A 23515-nucleotide genomic window follows, 5' to 3' on the forward strand; every position below is an offset into this window, starting at 1 on the left:
AATCAAGTATGTAATTTGACCAGGGGTGCCCAAACATTTGCCTTGTGTACATTAGCCAAATAGCTACAGTGGAAAACTAAAGAAGCAAACTTCAACACCAAACTCGTCTAGGCAGGTCTATATTTGGGGGAAGGGGAAAACTGTGTAAACATTATTTTCCAAATATGATTTTCCTTTAATATGTGTCTTGGTCCATCTGAATCCCTGCAGAAGCAGATTAGGTAATCTATTCCAGGTCAGCGGTTGTTCACAGGGCAGTTCCCAATACCAAACCCTATTCAGTAGCACTGACAGAGATCAGCCAGAACTGGCCTGAGGTCAGAACTCACTCGTCGTGCACTATAGTGGGGCCGTCCCGGGTCATGGCCTCTTCTTTGATGATGTTGATGAGCTCGAAGGTGCTGCTGATGGGGGCGTCCGGGTTGGGCCATTTTGGGCACTGAAAATGACGCACCTCCAGCACATAGTCATCCTGAGGGGAAGACACGTACATCAGTCTTTAGACAGACATAATAAACACAGTAGCAATGGGACAGTCTGAAAAGTTCCTGTCATATCAGTACTGTTGCAGACTGAGTATTTACTTCCACTGTGACTTTGCAAAAAACATTATCACTGGGCTTTATATAGAAGTTCACCCATCATGAATTTTTATGACCGATTTCCAATTCACACACACACACACACATTTTCTAAACTGCTTATCCTTCTGGGTCACGGGGGAAGCTGAAGCCTATCCCAGCGGTCACTGGGCAGAAGGCAGGAAGCACCCTGGACAGATCGCCAGTCCATTGCAAGAAAGACATTATTTCCATTTCTTTACAGCCAATTTATTTATTTTAGCCTGTTATTAGCAGTTTTTCTATTTTACGTACTTGAACCTCACACTGTGTACGCTAAACAAATCCATGAAAAACTATTAGCCAAAGCTGGACAATAAATAACACTATTTGCTCTTTAATGGGTCACCCTGGCATTTTTAAATTCTTAAATGAAAAATCAGTTGCCTATTCACATAAAATCACCAAAGGTAAGAGGCAACTGAGTATTTAGCACATTGACATAATTACACTTCAACATTTTGGTAACAACCACATTCAAGTACAGCATGAGTGCACTTAACAGACTCGCGTTATTGACATCATAACATAACATTTTAACAAAGAGGAGTCAAAACAATAAATTCCTTGCATCAAAGATGTCTGTTTGGTACAATATAAACGACGCACACACACACAGCTTGTAAAATCTCTATAGAAAAGCATTGCTAATAGAATGGGATGCCCTGGAGCCTAAGGTCATCATGTAAAATGAACAAGCATCGGCTAGAGGGGTATAAATCCCCCCAGCATCGAGCTGTGAAGCAGTGAAGCCGCATTTGCTGGAATGATGACCATCCAGTACCTTTGGGGGGAGTTGGAGTGGTGCTTATAATTCAGGACTAATTATCCAGCATCAGTACCTGACCTCATTCATTGTGACTGAATGCAATCAAATCCTCACAAAAATGCTTTAACATCTAGTGTGAAGCCTTCCCAGAATATTAGAGTCTGTTACTTAGAAAAAAGGGACATGCTCCCTATTAATATCCTTGATTTCAGAAGAAACATTAGACATGCAAATGTTTGGGCAGAGTCTATCAGTGCTTTACAGGTGTAATTTTCACAGATGCTGATAAATTTGCAGGACCTCAATATCAGATTATTTTATGGGCCAACCAACATCAGTCTGGCCCTAACATGCGTGCACACACACACACACCTGTGTAGCCTCCAGGATAAAGTCGTGGATGATGATCTGCTCCTCGTTGGACAGGCAGAGTCTGTCTTTGCTAATGAGCGTGACAGTGAAGGCCTCACAGTTCATGGCTTCCTCTCGACTCGGCCAGTAAACAAACTCATCCTCAGCCTACACACATAAAGAGACAGACGGACCGGGGTGGGGGCGAAGAGAGAGAAGAAAAAAGAAAACAGGGATGAAATCATGCCATATTGACTGAACAGTTGGAGCAGTTATATAACCCACCTTTACAGCCCACCCCCACTACCCTCTGATGGACACCTCTGATGTAAGCCTGGGTTTCTGACCCCTGCTCACACTGTGACCTCCCCCTACGCTACTTTAGATCTTCTCCAGAGCTAAAGGTACCCACCAGCCCCTGGTTGTCAGGCAGCATGACGATGATCTGAGCGTTGTGGTCCCAGATCATCCTCCAGAAGTCTTTAGTGGTGTGAGGCAAAGGATGCTGGGTAATGATGAACTCATTGCTGCGGTAGTAGCCCTGTGGAAAACAAACACTCAGCCTTTCTGATTTCAAGACAGAACAATCAGCAGTATTAGAAGCAACCAAAATACTTTAGTTGTGTATTTAGTTGTGTATAAATGACAACTATCCATTTATTCATCCATCCATAAAAGCGCTTTAGCGTCCTCTAAGAGGTGAAAATAATTAGGGCTGTCACGATAAATCAATTAAATCAATCCTCAAATACAATGCACGTTCTCTGTGAATCAATAGCGATTAGCTAGCAATTTGCAGGATGGTTATTTTATTAAATTATTTTCTTACAAGCATATTTTAAAGGGCCTATTTCATGGAAAAAGAAGTCTGAAAATGTATATATTTGCATATATCAATATATGCAAACTATGCTGCAAAAGCAGCCCATTTTGAATTCACTGTTTTTGTGATGTCACAAAAACCAAATGTATTTACGTATATTCGCCTAATCAGCCTACAGCACTTTAGCCCCGCCCAGTCACGCTGAGGTTATAAAGAGTGTTTCAGCCCAGACTGCTTTTTGAATGAGGCACAATACAGGGCAATGAGGGCAGAGGTTCATTTACATATATCAATCTTAAAGGCACAGTAACAAAAACAGTCTGTTTAATGTTAAAAGGAAAAGAGAGGTTGGATATAGTCATATGAACATGAATTGTTTAGGGTACATAAACCCACACAAGAGAAAAAAACAAGAAGAAAATTGTAAGATAAGGGCCCTTTAAATTAGCCTACAGGTCTATATTACAATGAGAAACAGAGCCTGATGGACAGACCTATGACTTTGTATTTTACCATTTCTGAAATGCTGCACATGGTCTACTCTTGTTAAGTCCGTTTTATTGTTTGGCCTTTTTAAAAACTCTGTTTGATTAAAATATCAAAATACCTAGTAGATCACTCGATTACTAATATAATAGACAGTGAAAGCCCTACATATAAAATGTAAAGCTTGTTGAAAATACAGGCCTCACTGGATGACAAACACTGTCTGCATGTGTAACAAAAAAGAAACATGTTCACCCTGTTTAATTCTACTCATGGCTGTCTCTATCTGTTATATGCCTGCAATGTAAAATATAAATGCGCACTGCGGTTTTAGTAATAAATAAAGTCATTCTCCTCAGCTTCATCCTGCACTGCTAAAAATATGACAAAAAAACATTCAATAATGTCAGACAGGCTCTACAGAGAAAATACAGCAGCAGCTGCTGACTCCACAGATTCTACACAGCGCAGAGTCTACTGAGACATGCTATAGTGGGCTTGTGTGCTGGCTGAGTTAATGTTCAACAGTATCGGATGTGATATGCACTCACCATGATGTAAGAGGCGTTGATGTAATCAGTGCCTTTCATACCAGGTAGAGGAGCCAAGCCCACACGCGCTCTCTCCGCTGAGAGGGAAAAAACATCCAATCAGGTTGCGGAACACATTGTAGAGGTTTAATAACAGGAGCTGTGACAGGGTCAATGAGTGGGTGAGGTTTTGTCTGGTATGTGCATGTAGTATGTAAGAATGAATATGTTGCAATTGTGGTACTAGGATGTTGGACAGTACTAGTTAAAAAATTTGGACACAAGCAAATAATTTTCTATATTTTCACTATTTTCACCATTTTAAAACAGTGAAATCATGTCAAAACATTTTAGGCCAAAATTTTCTATCATAAAACAATGTCTCAGGCATCATGCTGCGTTCACATATTTGCGGTAGACGGATGACAGAAAACTGGATATTCCATTGTTGTCAATGTAGCTGCGTAGCATTTCATCAAGAGTTCAATATTCCCAAATTTTGCGGTGAAACACAGCATTGGATGCCAATCGTCTCATTGTTGAATTCCAGACAAACTTAGTATAATACAACAACAATTAAAAGAGTACATAGTGTCTTCCTGCCTCTTCCACCTCTGATAATCATTCATTTTCGCCGGCTCTGTGACACATGCCAACGTTTGCATGGCTTCATGCTGCCATGAGCCACATACTCCTACTACTGTTTTTTTCAACGTAAACATGAATGCAGTATTAGGCAGAGTATTTGTAACCATTTCAAGTAATAACTTTTTTTCAGTGCGAGTTAGCTTTCAGAGGTGTTAAGCATTTGGATTGTCTGGATTGTTTGTCTAGAACTTTTCGGCACCACTGTGAACATTTCTGACTCAATAAGTTTTTGGAGAACAGAGCATTTCACATCAAACCACTCTAAAAGTCTACCACCTCATGATTTAACCCCTTAACACTCCAGGTTTATTACATACTAAGGGTTACTATTCAGTAACTACAGGGACTTCAATGCAAACTAATGGAGCTTTTCTTAGGTTATAGAAGTGTGTAATAAAACTTAAGCTTGGTAAGGGGTTAATTATGTAGACATTTTGAAAATTATATATATATATATATATATATATATATATATATTTCATTACTACCCACCATTATTACCAAGTCATAGACTAAATCAGATGTGTCCAAACTTCTGATGCACTAAATGTAGTAAGTCAATAGCATCTAGTAAAGTGCTACGGACAAAGGAAAGAGGATGTTACAGAAGGGCGTTACTGAGATGTGTGTAACTTACATGGAACTACAGATGAGTTGCGGTTCTTCTCCTTGTTGCACTCCTTTTGTGCACTGAAACACTCTGCAAACCTTGCGTTACACTGAGTCACCAGCTAGAAAAGGAAAAAGAAACACATTGCATGTTTTACAATGAACATATTTACAATAACAGCATAAAATAATCCGTGGCTGACTGGAAAAATCCTTTTTTTGCTATCTTCAGACACATCTGACACTGACAAAGTGACAGTACACAAGATAAACAGACTCAGACAGACAAAACACCTGACAGGACCTGAGTAAACACTAAAATGTTTGATCACTCGTACTCAGATGAACCAAAACACAACCCTCACCTCGTTTACCCTTTAGCTGCTCTGCCATGGACCAATCAGAGCTTGAGCAAATCAAAGCAACTGCTAAAGCTAAATGTCCAGCCATTTCAGAGGAAACCTCTATGTACTTTATTAAGTAAACACCTTAAGATAAACATATAAGTACTTCCTCACTCCAAATCACTCCATATAATTCCATCATTCAGAAGAACCACACCCAGGGCTGTATGGTTTAAAATGCATTAGCAGGGAGAATGTTTGAAGTATTACGGCTGGAGGTCAAAAACAGAAAATCTCTTTCTTAAACATCTTAAATATCTAAACAAAATGTATTCTGAAATGACAAATTGTCAAATTTGGACAATTTTCTGCTTAACGAAATGTAGTAGATGGTTCTTTTTGACAGTGATATATTGGGTATTGTCCAAAAACATGACATGAAAGGGTAGTTCAAACTTTACCTACTGCATATTGCTGCTGTCAGAACAAAACCCTGTATCTCCAAAATGGTAACTTTACAGGAAAAGGAAAAAACATACCTAACTTTTAATGTAAGTCAAGGGAACCAGACTTTTTGTCCAAGTAATTTTGGGCTGTTTCTTTTGATCTATTAATTGAAATTTACACCAAACGTGAAAAGGCAACAGGTATTTTCAAATTATGTCAAAAACTGAAAACAAAAATGGAGATATTCTGAAATAGGTTTAAAAAAATCAACAATTAGCAATAATGTTTTAACAACAACATATTGTTGGCTTACGGCATGGTTGATAATCTTATTTTTTCCATGTCTTCATAGCTCCTGCAGACTCAAAGTCAAATGTCCCCTGTGTACCCTGTATCTCATTTATCTACCTCAGACTCACTAACTGCATATATGGGAATGTGTACAACTGTATCATAGCTTTTATTTCCTATTATACCTATATTACTGTTACAAAAACTGTACATTGGAAATGGTGCAACACTGGTGTATATTAATGTGTATATTTAGAGCCTAATGTGTATATATATTTTTACTATATTTTTGTAATTAAGTACTACAAGAGTGCTACGCACCTAAGATTCACACCTGTGTAAATGTGATGTGACAATAAACGTGATTTGATTTGATGTAACTAAGCTTCTCAGCCCCTTGCAACACATTCAATCTATAACAATCTCCAGTTTTTAACCTGAGTGACACAGCACGAGCAGCAAACCTGGACTGCTCCCCAACAGCGTTGCGTACGAGATGCAGAAAGCAATGATTAGTCATTAGTGGATAATGAAAATAAGCCTTTATGAACCCTCAGATTAGTAGAAACATTCTTGTAAATGGTCAAATAAAGTGTATGCAGACTTTGAGCAAAGCTGTTAACTGTTAGAACGAGGGGATACAAGCTAACTCCTAGTGGCTATCACCAACCCATTGGCTACACTTAAACACCTGCATTTAAACAAAAACTATTTTCTTCAAAAGGAGTCCTACATTCATTACAAAAGACAAAAGGAATTGTGGACATGACCCCTGTTAAAGCAGTCTTCCTCACTGTCACAGGATTTTATATGCACTTCAGATGATTACATTACCAGACATTATGTCTGGAAGGATTTTAACTTTCTTGTCTTGCTTCTTCCAGTAAAACATCAGTATTTGCCAGCTAACAGAAACCCTAAGTAGCCTCCAAATTCTAGTGCAAAACTACAAAAGGAAACTTCAGACACAAACATGTCTTGGCTGCTTTTTAAATACAAAAACTAACGGCAAGAAAAAAGGTCTAAAATTCTACATTTGGTTATTAGCACACTCTTGTGCAGTGAATACTACCGCAGCTCCAAATAGAGACACAGACATGACAAAATATAATAAAAACACAAAATCCCATGCAGCCATTCACCCTAACCATTAAGTAGAAATCTATAGACTGCTGGGAGAGAAATGAGGCCTATTTACACAGTCAGTTGGAGGAAACATTTCCCTGAAATGAACAGAGGGGGGAAAAAAGATGAACTTCAACTTTAGCCTCAGGGCTAATTACATTAAAAACATGATGGCTTCCACTGTTCTGCATGAACGCCCCCAATCTAACATAACCAGGGGGACAGAGTGCATTATGTGTGAGAGAGAGATGAGAGCCAATTAAAGTTCCACAACCCGCCCATCTACTGCCATCTCCCACAGCGACAGTGCACTGGGCCTGGCCCTGCTGCCATGACTGACATCTGAAATGAAAGCCCAGAGAGGCTGTTTTTCCCCTTAACTTTAATTCATCTATGTCGTTTTGTCCTAATTACATAAACTTTGTTTTGAAGTTAATGAAATGAGAATAAGTGAGAAAGAGAGAGTGAGAGAGCAAGAGAGCGAGAGAGCAAGAGAGCGAGCTGAAAGAAGATGTAATAGAAAAAGAAAACTTTGGAATTCTCTGGAAATCTGGAAACCATCTCAAATTAACATTATTATTGTGTTCAACACAGATTATTGTTGTCGTCCTCGATGACATTATTATTATTATTATTATTATTAATAATAATAAAATTAAATTTAAATTAAATTTCATTTAATGATTTTTTTTACAATTAGTACTATTATTTTTGAAGAGAGAAAATGGAGATTCTGAGAAAGATAGATTGTATCAGTGTAACTCTCTGACCACACAATGATTCAATTTGATTCAATGCACTGTAATAGTGCAAAGTTTCATCACAGTCTGATTTGATTTGATTTTTTTGGTTTGATTTTGAATGATATTTAAAAAAGGTGTCCAAATACACACACACATTATCTAATTAGTTTATCCTCCTGGGTCACGGCAAATGCTGGAACTTATCCCAGCGGTCACTGGGCATAAGGCAGGAAACACCCTGGACAGGCCGCCAGTCCATCACAAGGCAGACACACAGACATATACATTCACACACACTCACACTTAGGGGCAATTTAGCATCTCCAATTCGCCTGACAGCATGTGTTTGGACTGTGGGAGGAAGCCCACACAGACACCAGGAGAACATGCCGCCTGACTGGGGAATTAAACCCAGGCCCTTCTTGCTGTGATGCAGATGAATTGCCACCTTCAGCATTTTCCCACATCTAATAGAGAGACAGAAAAAGACAGAGAGAGAAAGAAAAAGAGCTTTTGACCGTGTCCTGACCTTGAACTGTTTTTCCAGCCGGGTCTTGCCACTGGGGCCGGGGGTCAGGATACTGTTGACGTAGCTGTGCAACTGACTGGACAACACTTCCGTCTCCTTCCCCAGAATAGCCTCTAGCAAGGCATCATGGATAAACACATACTGCTCCTAAAGATATGAGAGAGAGAGAGAGAGAGAGAAAGAGAGAGAGAGAGAGACAGAAAGTGTCAAAATTACAAGAATGACTGATCTCCAACACTCACACACAGACACAACTGTTTGTTTTTATACCTTGTTAGTATGTGGGGTCATACACTGTTAAAAATAAAGGTTCTGTACATTTTTGGTTCATCAAGGTATAAACAATGTAAATGTTCCCTCAAAAGTACAACAGTGGTTTCAAGGTCCAACTGTGTACCTTTTTTTCCAGATGAAAAGTATGTATTTGTACCTTTTCATAACCTAATGTTTTAAAACAGAACACACACACACACATTTTCTAAGTCGCTTATCCTTCAGGGTCACGGTTTAAAACAGAACAATAAAATAAAAAGCCTGGAGACAAGACGGGGTGTGTGGAGTCAGTAAAACTTTATATCTAATCTAAAATCTAATTTCAATGGATTATGGTACAGTTATGTTCCCTGGCTAAAGGTACTGAGATGAACCCTTAAGGGTACCACCCCAGTGACAACAGAAGTACTGCCCCAGTGATAGTTTCGCATCTTTATTTCTGAGAGTGCATCGCTATATGACCTACTAGTACTCATATACCTGCATCTTCTCAAACTGCCGCTTTGCCAAGAGAGTGAGAGCCAACTGTGCTCTCTTGGACTCTTGGCCACTCAAGAGACCCCACAATTTAAGTTTTAATCACATTAAACATGGTCTTGATGTTGTAAAGAAAAAAAAATTCACAAAGTCAAGAATCCTGGTTAAACTTTTTTTTAAACCATTTTTGTACTGAAAAAGTGCAAAAACAAACACATATACACTCACTCACTCGGGACTAACCTCAGTTTGAACTAGGTAGTTCCTTTGCGTGCGGATGTGTTTAAGGAATCCCAGCACGTTCACTGAGCCTTTATCCTTAATCTGCTGCAGCATACTGTCAATCACAATGTATGTCCCAGTCCTGCCCACACCAGCACTGAGGAGTTCACACACACACACAAACACATGTTAAGCATTTTCACAGTCTTAACTTGTAATGGAAGTTAATGCAACAGATATTTTCCAATTAATTTTGCACCACTGCTAATTGCTCTTTGATGAAATTTTAACAAAATGCCAAAGGTAACTTTAAGTTACGTTTGATGGAAGGTTTTTGCATGGTAGTGATGATATTAATCCGACATTTGATATGCAGTTTGTCAGATCAAAACCTCACAACTGAAAACCTCAGCTGCCCCTTTTTAATTGTGTAAATATTTAATGACAAATGGACCAAATGCAAAATGTAATAAAATCGCATTATTTTAAACATTTAACTTACCATTTCAGAGATATGAGGTTTTGTTACAACAGTAAAAGCATACTGGTGTGTATGAGTGTACAACAGTACTGCAATGGCTAATCAGCTAACAAATTTTTATTGGTCATTGATTTTGTCAATTATAGAAAAAGTTGTTGAATCAATTCAATACGCTGATTATTTAAAAAACAAAAGAACTGCAGAATAAGGATGCACAATGATATCAGAATGATATCAGTATGAGCAGATGGATGCCTTTTATTAGTAAGTGAATTTTTAATCATATAAAAATAAATGTCATATTTCTCTGTAATGCTAATTCAGATAGATGTAGTCCCAATTTCAGCAATTCAAAAATTGTGTGTATGTGTCTTGACATATGAAAAATATGGGCTTTTGGCATGCCCCCATATGGATGCATCCATCTCTACAATGCTCTTTTATGTGAAATTAATTCTATTGTTTCGCTGCACTGTAAACAACAATAATAAGACAGAACTTGATGATGGCACTGTGACAGCAAAGCGAAAGGGAACAAAAGAAGGCATACTGGTTTTATTACTTTGATTAATGAATAATAGTTGGGAGATCAGTTGATAGACCGACACATCAGTGTACAATGCTTGTGTGTACCTGCAGTGGACGAGCATGGGGCCCATCTCAGGAGTCTGTGCTGCAGAAGATCTCCTGACGAAGGTGAGTACAGGCAGCGTGTATTCAGGAACGCCCATATCAGGCCACTGTGTGTAGTGATACTGAATCACTGTCCGCTCACACTGACGACCTTTTACACTGCCCTTCTGACCCTGCAAACACAGACAATTACAAACACAAACCTTCACTCTGCCCTTCTGATACTCCACAAACAGCCTCACCCTTCACAGACTTAACTATGGGCACAGCCCTTCACACAGACATCACACATACAGAACTAGACACAACACAGCGTCTCTCAAATGTCCTTTTAAGTCCTGCAACACAATGCACAATGACGTATTACCATTCTTGCCACTCATAATGACCTGAGACAACTCCATCTGTGGAAACTAAATATCAGATTAGCCCCCAGTTCTCATGTGTCAAAGTAGCTAGTGTAAAAATGGTGTGCTAGTTATTGTATGGCTTAACTCTTTTTGTGTGTGTTATGAAAGAGGATTAATGTTGAATCATTACAGTCTTTTAACAAACAAACTGTGGAAATCTCACTCTGAAATAAGCTTCTTAACTCCTTTTACTAACTCGTGCCTTTAATACTTGCAATCCCCCCATCGTATGAGTGAAAATAGGCGCAGATACTATAGTTTAATATATCGATCCTATTTTCTGTGTTTTTATAAGTTCCATTTCCCACTATTGGGTATTTTTATGTCCTTACATTTAGTCTATGAATCCTATACATAACACAAGTTGCCAAGGATGTACTAATATACATATCACAAGTTGCCAAGTATGTACTAATATTATACATTTCTGTATTTAATTTTTTGCCATGTACACATGGTTCTATGTACATTCACTTTTACATGACTAAATTCCACCCTCTCTTTATACCTTAGAATTAAACAAACTATTTTTTGTTACCTGTGCCTTTTAGACTGGTATATTATCCTATGCAAATATTTGAATATCCCATCAAATTAGATGTTTCATTGACTGAACATAAGTCAACAAATCCTCCACAGGGAACAAATGTTCCCTGTATTTTGGGCTTTTTCTGCAAATTTTAGTGCACAGTTTCTATTTATTTTCTGCGTTTAACATAATGGAAACTGAAAATATTATAATTCCCAATAGATTAAGTTCAGCAAATAAACAGTAATCATGTATTAAAATATTCAGAAGTTTGTTCTCTGTAGAGGCTACTTATTTTTCCACTTAGTAAATCATCAGAACATATAATTTGACCAGAGGCGTATAAACTTTGCATATGACTATATATGAACAGCCAGATTCAAAAAGTAGTCCAAGCCAAAATCCTGAGGGATGTTAAGAAAAACTTCCAGTCCATTTGGATGTATGGGTCCATTGGAAGGCTGCAATGACATATCTGCTTATAATATGACATCACATTCAAAATGAATTCAAAATGAGCTGTTTTTTCCACATTGTTTCCACAGATTAACTACATAGATATGTTTAAATATTACATTAAATTATTTTATTTTAAAAACGCAAGAACAATTCAGTTACATAAGCACTTTAATACACCTATCACTGGTGTTTAATTGCCTTTAATAAATACTGTTCATTGTTTATCTTCATTACAGCCTTGTTCTGGGTCTGAGTGTCAGGCACAGTTTATTTTCAGGTCCTTTTTTTTGCTTTTTAAGCTTGGCCCATATCCATTCATTGTGACAAGGTATGACCTGTGGACGTTCTAAACTCTACTCAAACATCTGTTCTGAGTCAAATATCTCCAACAGCAGCAGTCACTGACTCTCCTCCTGACTTCCCCGTAGAGATCAGTTCCAACCCAAAGCTAACACACCTGCTCCAGCTAATCAAGGTCTTTGGAGGTCTTTGATTAATTGGATCAAACTGGACTGGATCAGGTGTGTGTGTGTGTGCTAGAAACACAGCAGGGCAAGTAGCACTGAGAAAGAGACACTGACCTTCTTGACTTTGGTGTTGCGGATGGTGAAGCGGCGGACTGTGTAGCAGGCGTGGACTTTACTGCTCTTCAACGTCACCACAATGTTACCGTACTCCTCACTGTTCTCTGTCGGCCAGTACTGGTCACATTTTCTCTGTACAAAGCCCAAACACAAAATAAGATCTTTTTAATACATAATATCTCGATTTGTAGATATTTTATAGATATTTCTACAAACAGTTTGAAACCTCAGATCTAGGCATAATATTGATATTTTCTTGTATCACAGGTCGAACGTTGGAGAATGTTTATCATATAATCCAGTGCACAACACACATGAACATAAATGATATAGCACAGTCTGCCAGATACGCAAGATTTTACTAGGTGACATGAAATAAACCAAAAAGACTGCTCTCATAGCTCAGTCTGCAGTGGACTTAATTCTGTTCCAGACAGCATAGAGGAGAGGACCGGAGGGAACTCACTCTTCCTTTCTCCACCAGGTTGGTGATCATCACGATGATGCCCGTGTTCTGCTCCCACACCATCCTCCAGAAGTCCTCGAAAGTGGACTTGAGGGGACCCTGTGCAGCAATGTACGCCTTGGGCTTGTTGTAGCCCTGAGAGAGGGACATACAAATACACTTAATATGAACATACTACATTCTAGTGTAGCATTATATGGTGCACAATTGCACACACACATAAAGATCAGTCTACTGAATTAGTTAAACTGTGGTCCCTCAGCACAAAAAAGGAAATAAAGAAAGAAAAAAATCTAAACAATATACAATATACAATTAAATATATACAAGGACTACGGTATGATTTATTTAAACCCAAGACATTAATTGAGATAGTAATAAGCTAAATATATTAAAAATCATTAATTATAAAATACTTTCCTTTGGAAGGTGACTTTCCCAAAACTTAAACTTCTGTAAATAATACTTACATTTTTTTTTGCATTTCTTTATGTTGTTTTTTAAAAAGATGTTTTTGATATTGATGTTTTTGAATTGTATTGATAAAGTGAAGTTCAAAGATTTAGATTTATTTAAGAGCTTAATTTTTAAGTAAAAAACACCTCACATTCAAAAAATGTTGTCCCACATTTTCATGTCACTACTGAAACACAAAGTGTTATAGTCTTATTTTAGCCATCTTAGCCACATTTCAGAGCAGGAAGTGAGACTGCATCCCTGTCCCTCTTTAGCTCTCAATGTTTGGAAGTAATTGTGTCCCAAGGTCTGAAAATCAGTGTGTAACATTAAGAATTTTCACTACTGAAACACAGTTTTCTGCAATAAGTAAACTATGTTTTAATGAGAATTATTAGGATTTCTTGTGTGTACAGCTGTTTGCTAGTCATGTACTGGCTAACATTTTCAAGTTCTGCCCAAAATTTGCTAAAACTGTTACTACAAAACAGTCAGTACTGAAACATTTGGTAATGTTTCAGAGGCATTATTACTGTTTTGGTAGCGACAAAATGTTAAATGATTTATTTTTAACAGAATAAACATAATTAAGATATAGGATCATTCAAAGCAAATAGATTTTAGTCTTAAGCCCAAGTTAGTTAAAGGTGCGAAATGTGTTTTCAACTCTGACTTTGAACCAATTCAGTAGAACGATCCATACAACATGATTAATTTTTTTTAATGTGGCTGCTTTTTTTGTCTGTTCCAATCAATTTTTAACGTTAGAAAAACTAAATATGGTGACAGATACAATATTGTATGTATTGTATAACACTCACATCCACATAGTTAGCATTGATGTAGTCACTGTGTTTGGAGTCCTTGCCTGCTAATGGTCTTAGCTTCACTCGACTGTGATCATCTAGAGGGAGAGACGGAGGCAGAGAGTGTGAGCAGCATACATATCATTAGAGGAGAGAGAGAGAGAGAGAGAGAGAGAGAGAGAGACTTACATGCCACAATGTTGATATATCTGTTCTTGTGCTTGTTGTCTGGGTGATTTGAATGTTCAGACGTGATCTTCATATCCGCTGTGCAGCGCTGCACTTCCTGCAGTGAACACACACAAACACCCATAGAGATATGATTTCTTTACAAAGAATACAAAACAAGCAGAAAAGAAATGCGCATTTTAAATAATATCACTTAGGAAAGCTCTGACTGTGCCGCTACCGCATTTTCTTTTGGTGAAACAATGTAAATACTTCATTTGTCTCCCAGGCTGCCGCACTCTTTTTCCTTTTGAATGATGATTTCTCACTGCAGACTGCCAAGACAACACCCATCTCTTGCCACACACAGACATACACATGGCTATAGATATATGCCTGTAGTTCAATGCATACTCAACAGAATCCTATGCAGCTTTTAAAGCAGCCATCAAAGTCAAAACCTGAAAGCGACACTAAAGTAAAAATCATTCACCTCCTTAGTGAACTACAGCCTAACTTACTAACAGATAATGACTATTATTAAAGAAGCCTAGAGAAAAACAGGGTGTTTTAAGTGTTTTTGTAGCCTGGAGATCTACTTGCTTTGATTTTATGTGTTTGTACACAACAGATCCCATTGAGACATTGACAACTCATGGTTTTATCAGTATTGGCAAAAATGTCAACAACAATAATGACCAACCTTTTTGCTTGCTGCATCACTGTGAATGGAGCTCAGGAATCTCAGGAAGAAACGGTTAACATCTTGAAGGGGAACTCCACCCATTTTTCAAAATGTGTGCATCATGCAATGACTGAGCTGTACACAAAGTCATTGGTCAGTGGTTTGATGTGACGTTGTGCATTATAGAGAAACTTAATGACTCCGATGTCTTTACAGTGGTGGTGAAAGGAACCAGGGGTCATGATGTCTACAACTCAAATATAGCCATTTTATTTACTATCCAGAGCCACCAGTGAAACTACACGTGCCTTCTGCGTTATATCTAATGTTAATAATGGTAAAATACTGCAAATATGTTTTAGAACATGTGTCAACATATGTCAACAGCTTATATTAAAACTACTGTAAAACAATGTCTCAGTCATCAGGCAATGTATTTATACCCTATTTCATGTCAAGACTTTCTGTGAGGCAGCTTTTGGGGACAAACTCTTCAGACCCATGGTTTCCTTTTATCACCACTGTAAACAATTCTGACTTGGTAAGTTTCACTAGAATGTAGCCTTAAAAAATCAAACCACTTTGAATGACTTTGTTAACATCCTAACCATTTAATAATGCAAAATATTTAAAAACAAATAATCTAGAAAATTCCCCTTTAAAAGGTTGTACCACTGCTCAGTTAAACTCCCTGTTCAACTACATGACAGCACTACAGGCTGAACTTTTGAAATAAGCCAACAGAGCTTTATAGTTGTCCATCATTTTGTAGTTGGCATCATGCTAATATAAAGAACTCTGGGCTGAAGTGGTTTTTCCTGTATGGGAAAAATGAATGGCATTTTCAAAAATTGGTTCTAATGCTCCTTATGATAAACATGATGAACAAAAATATTCTAAAGCTGATACATTTTGTCCTGGTTACATTTCCTCCCTGAAAGTCACTGGATCCTCTGAATTACAAGGTCGTTAGGTAGGAAAGCTGTTATACACCAAATACTGCTAGATCCATGCAAGCTCATACACTAATGTTCATCAAAATGATGAGTTTCGTATTGTACTCTATAACGCTGGCTACTTAAATTGTAACTATTAGTGCCAAAGCAACTTAACCAGCACATCAGGCAAAGCTTGATGGTTTGCATGGGGTATTTTAGTGAGGTTCCTAGTATTGTGATGAAAAATAGACAAAACAAAATGTAGTTTTGAAACATTTGTTTCTTACAGGGTGCGACAAAGGTGACATTAAAGAGAGCCATTCAGGTTTTCCCAGACAGAAAAAAGGCTTAGATGCGGAGTTCCTCAACACTGTCATGTTGCCAACCAAGATGATGCTTTAGAGGTTTACGGAATACCTGATATGAAAAAATTCCTATAGTTTTCAAGTGTTGAAAAGACTCCACTGTATGCTCAAGCAGATAGCACAACTTGATATGTGTGTACTCTGTGTGAAAGCACTATACTGCAACTGCAACAAAGTACATTCAGTTCATTAGAAGGACAAAACTAGGTCAATTCAACTGAGCTTTGCATTGCAGCCATCCAAGCTATGCTCTTCTGCCACGCTCAAACTTTGGACTCTGCCCTTCTGTCCTTGCTTTCTCCATTCATTCATAATTGCATGCTTCCCCCCCTCTCTCCATCAACAGAATGCCAATCTCCAAACCCTCCCCACCCTCTCATGCTTTTGGGTCCTCATCCAAAAGCCCTCTTTTTCCCAGGAATCCCTTCAAAATCTCCCACTCGGAATGCACCCTATCCTCACCCCTCCCCGAGCCGGCCTCCAGGAACCCTCTCAGCCTGTGCTTGCCACCCCGGCCACGTCTCTCGCAGGCCAGCCAGCACAAAGCCACTTGTCAGGGGCCCTGGAGGCTCCATATAAAGAGTTTTGCTCTGTTGCCTCTTTCCTTTTCTGCTGCACTGGGTGGGGAGGTGCTGGAGGAGAAAGGCCTGGGGGTGCCCATGAGGTGTCATTGAAGGAGACAGAAACACTTCCCAAAATTCACGTACGTGAAAACACCCGCATCCATACACTCATCCCTTCAGACTCTGTTCTTATTAACCCCTTAACATAATGATTGAGCCATGGTTGAGTACAATTTGTCCTCTTACACCAAACAGAGTCCCTCAGCCAAGACACGCTTGCTTATTTAGTATTTGTACTGGAGCTACAAGGCCATATACCATGTTAAGCCATTAACACAGAACTCAGATGGACTTATGTATGTGGTTACTGACACTGTATGACAATCTGTTATCTACTAAAATAGACAAAAGGAAATTAGCATAGCTAAAAACACAAGTCACAGCCATCTTAAAGCATGGACTTTTCCCACACTTTTGTCCTTATTTTTCCATGTAAATTTTAGATTACATAACAACTACATGGTTTGTGTGGTTTTAAGGCAAAGCTATGATGATTTAAATATGCAAATATGCAGTTTTCACAATGTTAATAGTAGCTATAAGCTTCCATTACTTGTTAGCTACATTAGCTTTAATGTAAATAATGTATTAACAGAACATCTACAAGATATTTACTTCAATCTATTCAAATACTACTGCTACTTCACTGATATGTTGTTGATGTGTTACTGATAATCTGTTAAGAGTTTATTAACCTACAACCACTCCAAATAAAGTTTTACCAAATATTACACTGTAAAAGGTGCAACACAGCAAGAGCTGATTTGAAGTTTTTAAGTTTGAACTGATGTAAAATGTGCTTGGCATTTTTCATTAGACATATTTATATGAGTTGAACAAAACCACACAACGTAATGTTTTAGGTTGAATGGACAAACTATTTTACAGCCCTGCAAAGCCCCCAGCACTGCTGGTCACCAGCAAAACTAACATATGTTTTCTGTTTTGGACGCTTTGGATTTACTCTAATTATTATCTATCACAGTATATTACGGTATATTTTATTTATTCTGTATGTTAATTTCAGTACAACTTCTTAATGTTCTACAGCTTTTTAATAGTCACAGTATCATCTACAGCTCTGTTCATCATTCAGGATACATCTAAAATGTATTTTTTCATAAGGTGAAGATGAAAAATAGCATCATATCACTTTATACATTTATCTTTAACATTCTGGTTTTATATGAATAAAAACAGTTATTCCAAATTTTGACCAGCAGTGTACATTTAAGGTAAGAAGAAAATTGTGTAGATTGGATTTCTGGCTGAATCATTGCCATTGTAATTAGTACATAGTTACTGAGAGTCTGAAACTGCCCATAGCTCCACTGAGTTTAAATTGATACTCAGTGTCACCAGGCAGTCAAACACTCACACTCCACTAAATTACTTTCCTCTGTCTATCAAGCAGCATGTGGACACAAAGAAGCCTGGTTAGTGTAGCAATACAATAGATTCCCCTCATCTTCTTTCCCTCTCTGTCTCTCCTCTCCTCAGCACCGAGAACTCACTGTTTCTTTAGGTCGAGGGGTGAAAAGGTGGGAAAGAGGCTGAGATATGGGAAAGACATACAATACTGTGCCAAAGTCTTAAGCTCCACAGACTTGGATTAAATTTTTTAGATTTTTTTTGTAGAACATAAGGGTTCATTAGTTCACTAATGTTAAAGTAAATACAAGTAATATTAATAAAATAATTAGTGATTATGTTTTCATTTAACCATTTCCAAACCTCTCCTCAAGGAAGTCAAGTATTATTTGTAGTTATTATCCAACACCTGGTTTGGCTGATCCGTCCTTCATGATGTTAAATCAGGTGTGCTGTTGATGGAATTTAACAAGTCCATGCTGTGGCTGAAGGCATCCAAACTTTGTTCTTCAACCCAGCTCACAAGGTATTAACTACTTCTTTCATAATAAGAAATTCTTCTTACTCTTTACTGTATTTATGTTTATTTGTATCTGTTATAATGATATGTTTTTTTTTACAGGCAATTTCACCAAGAAAAATATCCTTAAACCATGTGCTTATGTGTTGTTATATAGAAAATGTATATAGAAGGGTACTCTACATAGAACCATTTTCTTTACTAAAGAACCCTTGAAGAATCATCTTTTTAAGTGTGTAGATAAGCAATAGAAGCTACAAATGAAAATTAGCATTGTGTAGCTCCAGGAGAAAAAAGTAAAAAAGCAAGCTTTAGACATCAAACATGTCTTCACTGACTGACTCAACCTGAGATAAGGAGTAAATTGAGTACATTTATTTATTTTTAATCTCTTTAAATGCTACGTCTGCTACGGATACAAACACACACACACTGACCAACAGTACTGTGCTGCACTGGGCCCCGTCCACATACAGCCAGGTGGGAAACTTTGACAGTTAGCAAAACACATTACAACCTTTACATCTAACCTTGGGTTTAGCTGCCTTTCAAATCCCAGATATAACCCCTGCTCGGCTTCTTCTTTACTGCACACCTAATCCGAGTCTAGCCTGCTTCTAAACCGCGGAACTAATGCCAGTCTAGCCTGCCTCTAAAGCACAGATCCCCCGCACATCCACATAAATGCAAGCAGGGAATTACCGAATTACAAACTGCTCTCTCTCAGCGAGTGAGTGACAGAGACTAAAGTGGAATCAAGCAGAGAGAAATTTCTGAGCTTACAGAGAGAAAGAACACACGGGATGAACACACATTTCACTCCCAGGGAGATATTCACAATGAACACACAATGCTCTGGTTTAGTCAACCTCAGCACGTCCAACATCTCGCCTCATTCGTCCATAAAATGTGTGACTATCAGCGACTGATTGATATGAAAATTCTGTTAACAATGATGACACCGCTACTGAACCAATATCCAATAGGCAATATACCAGTATAGCTGCTACATAACACGAGCAAGTGAAAAGGGGCACATACTCCACATTTTGCTTACATGACCATTTTACCATTGTTACTGTGCATTTAAGACTGATATATGTAAATGACCTCCATTATGATTAGCTGATAGGCCCTTTACATCTGTAAGAACCTCATAAAGGAACACCTTTTGTCATTGTTTGTGTTGAGATTTAAGTGATTTAATACAATATTTCCAATAGGTCTGGTGGTTGTTCAAAGCAGTGCGACATTCCTGAATGTTTTTTTCTTAGAGCATATTTAAAGACACATTAAGCCTTCTGCAGATACCAGTGAATCAATTTTAATTGTAATATTGTCTGATTTTATTGGCCAAACAAGACCTAATGTGTATACGAGGGTGTATCTGAGCATCTCTTAGGGCTTGACACTTCCCATCATTAGGTGTAATGTGTCAGGCAGGCAGGCTGGATGAATGGAGATGTGTAGGTCGTGTCTGTGTGGATTATTGATCATTTCTGATCTTAGCACAGATTAATATTAATACACTCTGAAGGGTCTGACAGCTCAGCACAGCTGCGACACAAATTGCTGGCCCGGTGCTCTGGCCTGGACAAGGGAAGCTACAAGCGAGGGGCAGCAGCGTCCAAGACCATCTGGTCCACACACACTGACACACACACACACACACACTCACAGGGTGTAAAACATCCCTATTTGCTGTCACTTTGACAGAGTTCTGCCGGTCCGGCCTCTAATGATGCCCTGTCAGAAATGCTCAACAAATGCACCCCTCCACAAACTGGGTGTAGAAGCCAGGCCAGCTGTTCAGAGACACAGACTCAGTCTAATGGACAAGGCCATTACAATGGTGACTAGGAGGTGGCACGGGTGTGTTTGTGTACCTCAAACTCTTCAGAGAATCCATGCTGGTTGTTGGCGTACAGGTCAGATATGTGCTTGATAAACTGCTTGACAGGCATGGCCTCCATGTCATCTGCAACAGAGGAAAACAAAACTTTGTACATTAAGATGCCAGACATAATAAAAGGTGTAGGTGCATATCACTGGTGTCCAAAGAAGAACATGCATCTCCAAAATAATAACTTCACAACAGAAGGCAAAAACTCTCTTTTCTTTTAATGTAAGTTAATGTAAAGATGTTTTATCCTAAGAGACTTTGGAGCATTTCTGTCAATTCAATTACAACTTTTTCACACAATGTAAAGAACAGCTGCTGTGTGATGATGTCGTAAAAAATACAACCAAAAAGACATATTTAGTTTCTTTTGGACAGTAACGATATACTGTCGGAAAAAAGGGTAGAAGAGACAGCGGCACAAACTAATGTGGGCTAAAATGTAACACAGATATTTTGCGTAGTTAAACAGGTTCAACTGAATGTACTCTTAGTCATCTCATATTCCCACAGCAACCTCATCTGCTTATTTTGACAGCAATCAGATAGATTTTTCACCAGATTTACTCTAAAGCCCATGTCAAACTCAAGGCATGCGGGCAAAGTCAGGCCCATGGCACAACCCTATTCGGCCCGTAGAATTATTTTAATTTTATATTATTATCAGCTTGTTTCACCCTGAGCTGCACTACAGTCCCCAGCATGCACTGGCACACAATGTCTGTTCTAAGCCCCTTTCTCCAACAACAATCTCTGGGCCAGCGGTTACACAAAAAGAAAAGACGCCAGGTGTCTAGTTCAAGCAAATGGGCAGTTTTAAAAAACCTACCTTCTGGGGAAATTTCAAGAGGTTTAACCATCTGTACCTGATGTAGTCTATTGTTTTATATTAAACAATTTATTTTTATTCAAAATTATTTTTGAATAGTTCAAGTATTTTGCTGTTGCACTTCTGTCATATTTTGAACAAACAATGGCCCGTTCGGGTCATGGCAAAATGTTAAGTAAAAATAAAATAAAAACACATCTGGCCTGCAAATTTGTTGAGATTTTTTAATATGGCCCTTTTTAGAGTTTGACACCCCTGTTATAAAGAATGTATTTATACCCTAAAAGAAACTGTTTTCAAGAAATTTCAAATTTAATTGTTTGTAGTTCATTGTACATTGTACATCATGAATTATACATGATATATAATATTATGTTATAGTCTTAATTCAACTTTGTATGTAACTTTGGAAAGCAAATGATGGTGAAGTTTTTCTCTGTCTATTTTTCTCTAAACACTTTCAGAATCATCACCTCAAATCAAATGAATGTAAACCAAACAACATACCTCCATTTTCATTATTAAATGAACACACAGTAATGAGAACATTCCAATCTGTCTTCAGAGGAATGAATGAACATCAACAAATAATACCCAGTTAAACCATCACGGAAAAAGTAATTAGAGCCTCAACCAGCACCAACAGATTTTATTTTGTTGATATTCAATAACGATAGGAAAGTGTTCAGTTTCCAGTTACCTCAAATAGAGGCAACACACTCGGCTGGTGTTGAGAACATTTTCCGAGTCCACCTTACCCTGAGATCAGGACAAGACCAAGTTCAAATGATGATGAGACTGAGGCCTGGACTGTTAATTTACATTCCCAAGACCAAACCTGAGTACAACACTAGATTTTTGATCACTGAGTTCTGTGTAAATCAGAATTTACAGCTATATTGTTTCATTCACCCACATATTGGCTGGAATACAGTACCACTTTGAAGTATACATATAACTCACACTGAGAGCTAGTCAGGCTAAAGTACGGCCTCCACACAGAGGGTTTAGTTTTAACACAGTGTTACAACAAAGCCCCCTGAAATAAACAATCTTTCCAAATCAATTTCAACATGTTTTGAAAGTTTATAGTACAGATGTCATGTAAATAAAATGTATACGCAATTTTATTGCTGTGATATATTTTCTACTTTGTGGTCAAAAATTATATTGCCACATTTGACACACTCTTTTTTCACAAATCGTATTTATTCTGATGAATATATTTTATGAATTTAGGTTGGAAAGTCATCTCATTCAAACAACACTGAATTGCATTCAATTCATTGAGATTTGCATCGATTTATCAGTGGTTTTAGCAACTGTTCAAAGTACCCTCTCAGTCCGAATCAAGTAGCCGCACCTATAGAGTTAGTTGGAACATTTGTACTCGTGCCAGTTCGATATGTCTTTGTCCTCCAAAGTACAAACATTGTAAATGTATAAGGGTTCAAAATGGTCTCGAAATCCAATTGTGTGACTTAAATAAGTTTCAAAGGCACAATACATTCACTATCCCAAAGGAAAGCTCTCCAAGCGCTGGTAGTACCATGTAATTGGGGGAGTCCTAACTAGTGGAAGGTATTGGAGATGACTAAATTGCGGAGAAAAATTGGGGAAAAAAAATAAATATGGCAAATAAACAGTGTAAATAAAAAAGGCTATCTGAAAAAAATAGATGTAAATGGGCATATTTGCCAAGCAATCACTGCCGATTTATCAAGTAATAAAATTAAATAGATTAATTGGGGCAGCCCTAAAAAAACTGTAATGAATACATAATTGTTGCAGAAAAACAGCAGAGTAAAAGCACAGAAAAATCAGTCAATGTTCTAGAGGCAGAGAAGTGAGAATCAGGTTTAAAGAAGGAGAGAAACATCAAGCTATGTGAAGAGCAGATGGGTATTATGTCTCTTGAGTCCCAGAAAGAACTAGACCACTTGCTTTTTAGTTATAGTGGCTGTAACAATAACAAGCATATCGATTAGTATCCAAAAAAAAGGGG

General features: G+C 37.9%; 1 protein-coding gene across 2 annotated transcripts in view; it reads right to left on the reverse strand.

Annotated features, from left to right (window-relative positions):
* The window catches only part of ptprga (protein tyrosine phosphatase receptor type Ga), a 430472-nt gene that overhangs the window by 7709 nt on the left and 399248 nt on the right, over positions 1-23515 (reverse strand). For both annotated transcript variants that reach the window (XM_036559788.1, XM_036559789.1), the window contains 13 exons: positions 20668-20759; positions 14301-14397; positions 14127-14209; positions 12850-12984; positions 12381-12515; positions 10402-10574; positions 9309-9444; positions 8316-8462; positions 4865-4958; positions 3601-3677; positions 2153-2281; positions 1762-1908; positions 330-472 (listed from right to left, as the gene is read on the reverse strand). In XM_036559788.1, the coding sequence (XP_036415681.1) occupies positions 330-472; positions 1762-1908; positions 2153-2281; positions 3601-3677; positions 4865-4958; positions 8316-8462; positions 9309-9444; positions 10402-10574; positions 12381-12515; positions 12850-12984; positions 14127-14209; positions 14301-14397; positions 20668-20759 (1588 nt within the window). The remainder of the gene's footprint in view (positions 1-329; positions 473-1761; positions 1909-2152; positions 2282-3600; positions 3678-4864; positions 4959-8315; positions 8463-9308; positions 9445-10401; positions 10575-12380; positions 12516-12849; positions 12985-14126; positions 14210-14300; positions 14398-20667; positions 20760-23515) is intronic.

The sequence above is a fragment of the Colossoma macropomum genome, unplaced genomic scaffold (genome assembly GCF_904425465.1).
Source record: "Colossoma macropomum unplaced genomic scaffold, Colossoma_macropomum, whole genome shotgun sequence".
NCBI classification, from domain to species: domain Eukaryota; kingdom Metazoa; phylum Chordata; class Actinopteri; order Characiformes; family Serrasalmidae; genus Colossoma; species Colossoma macropomum.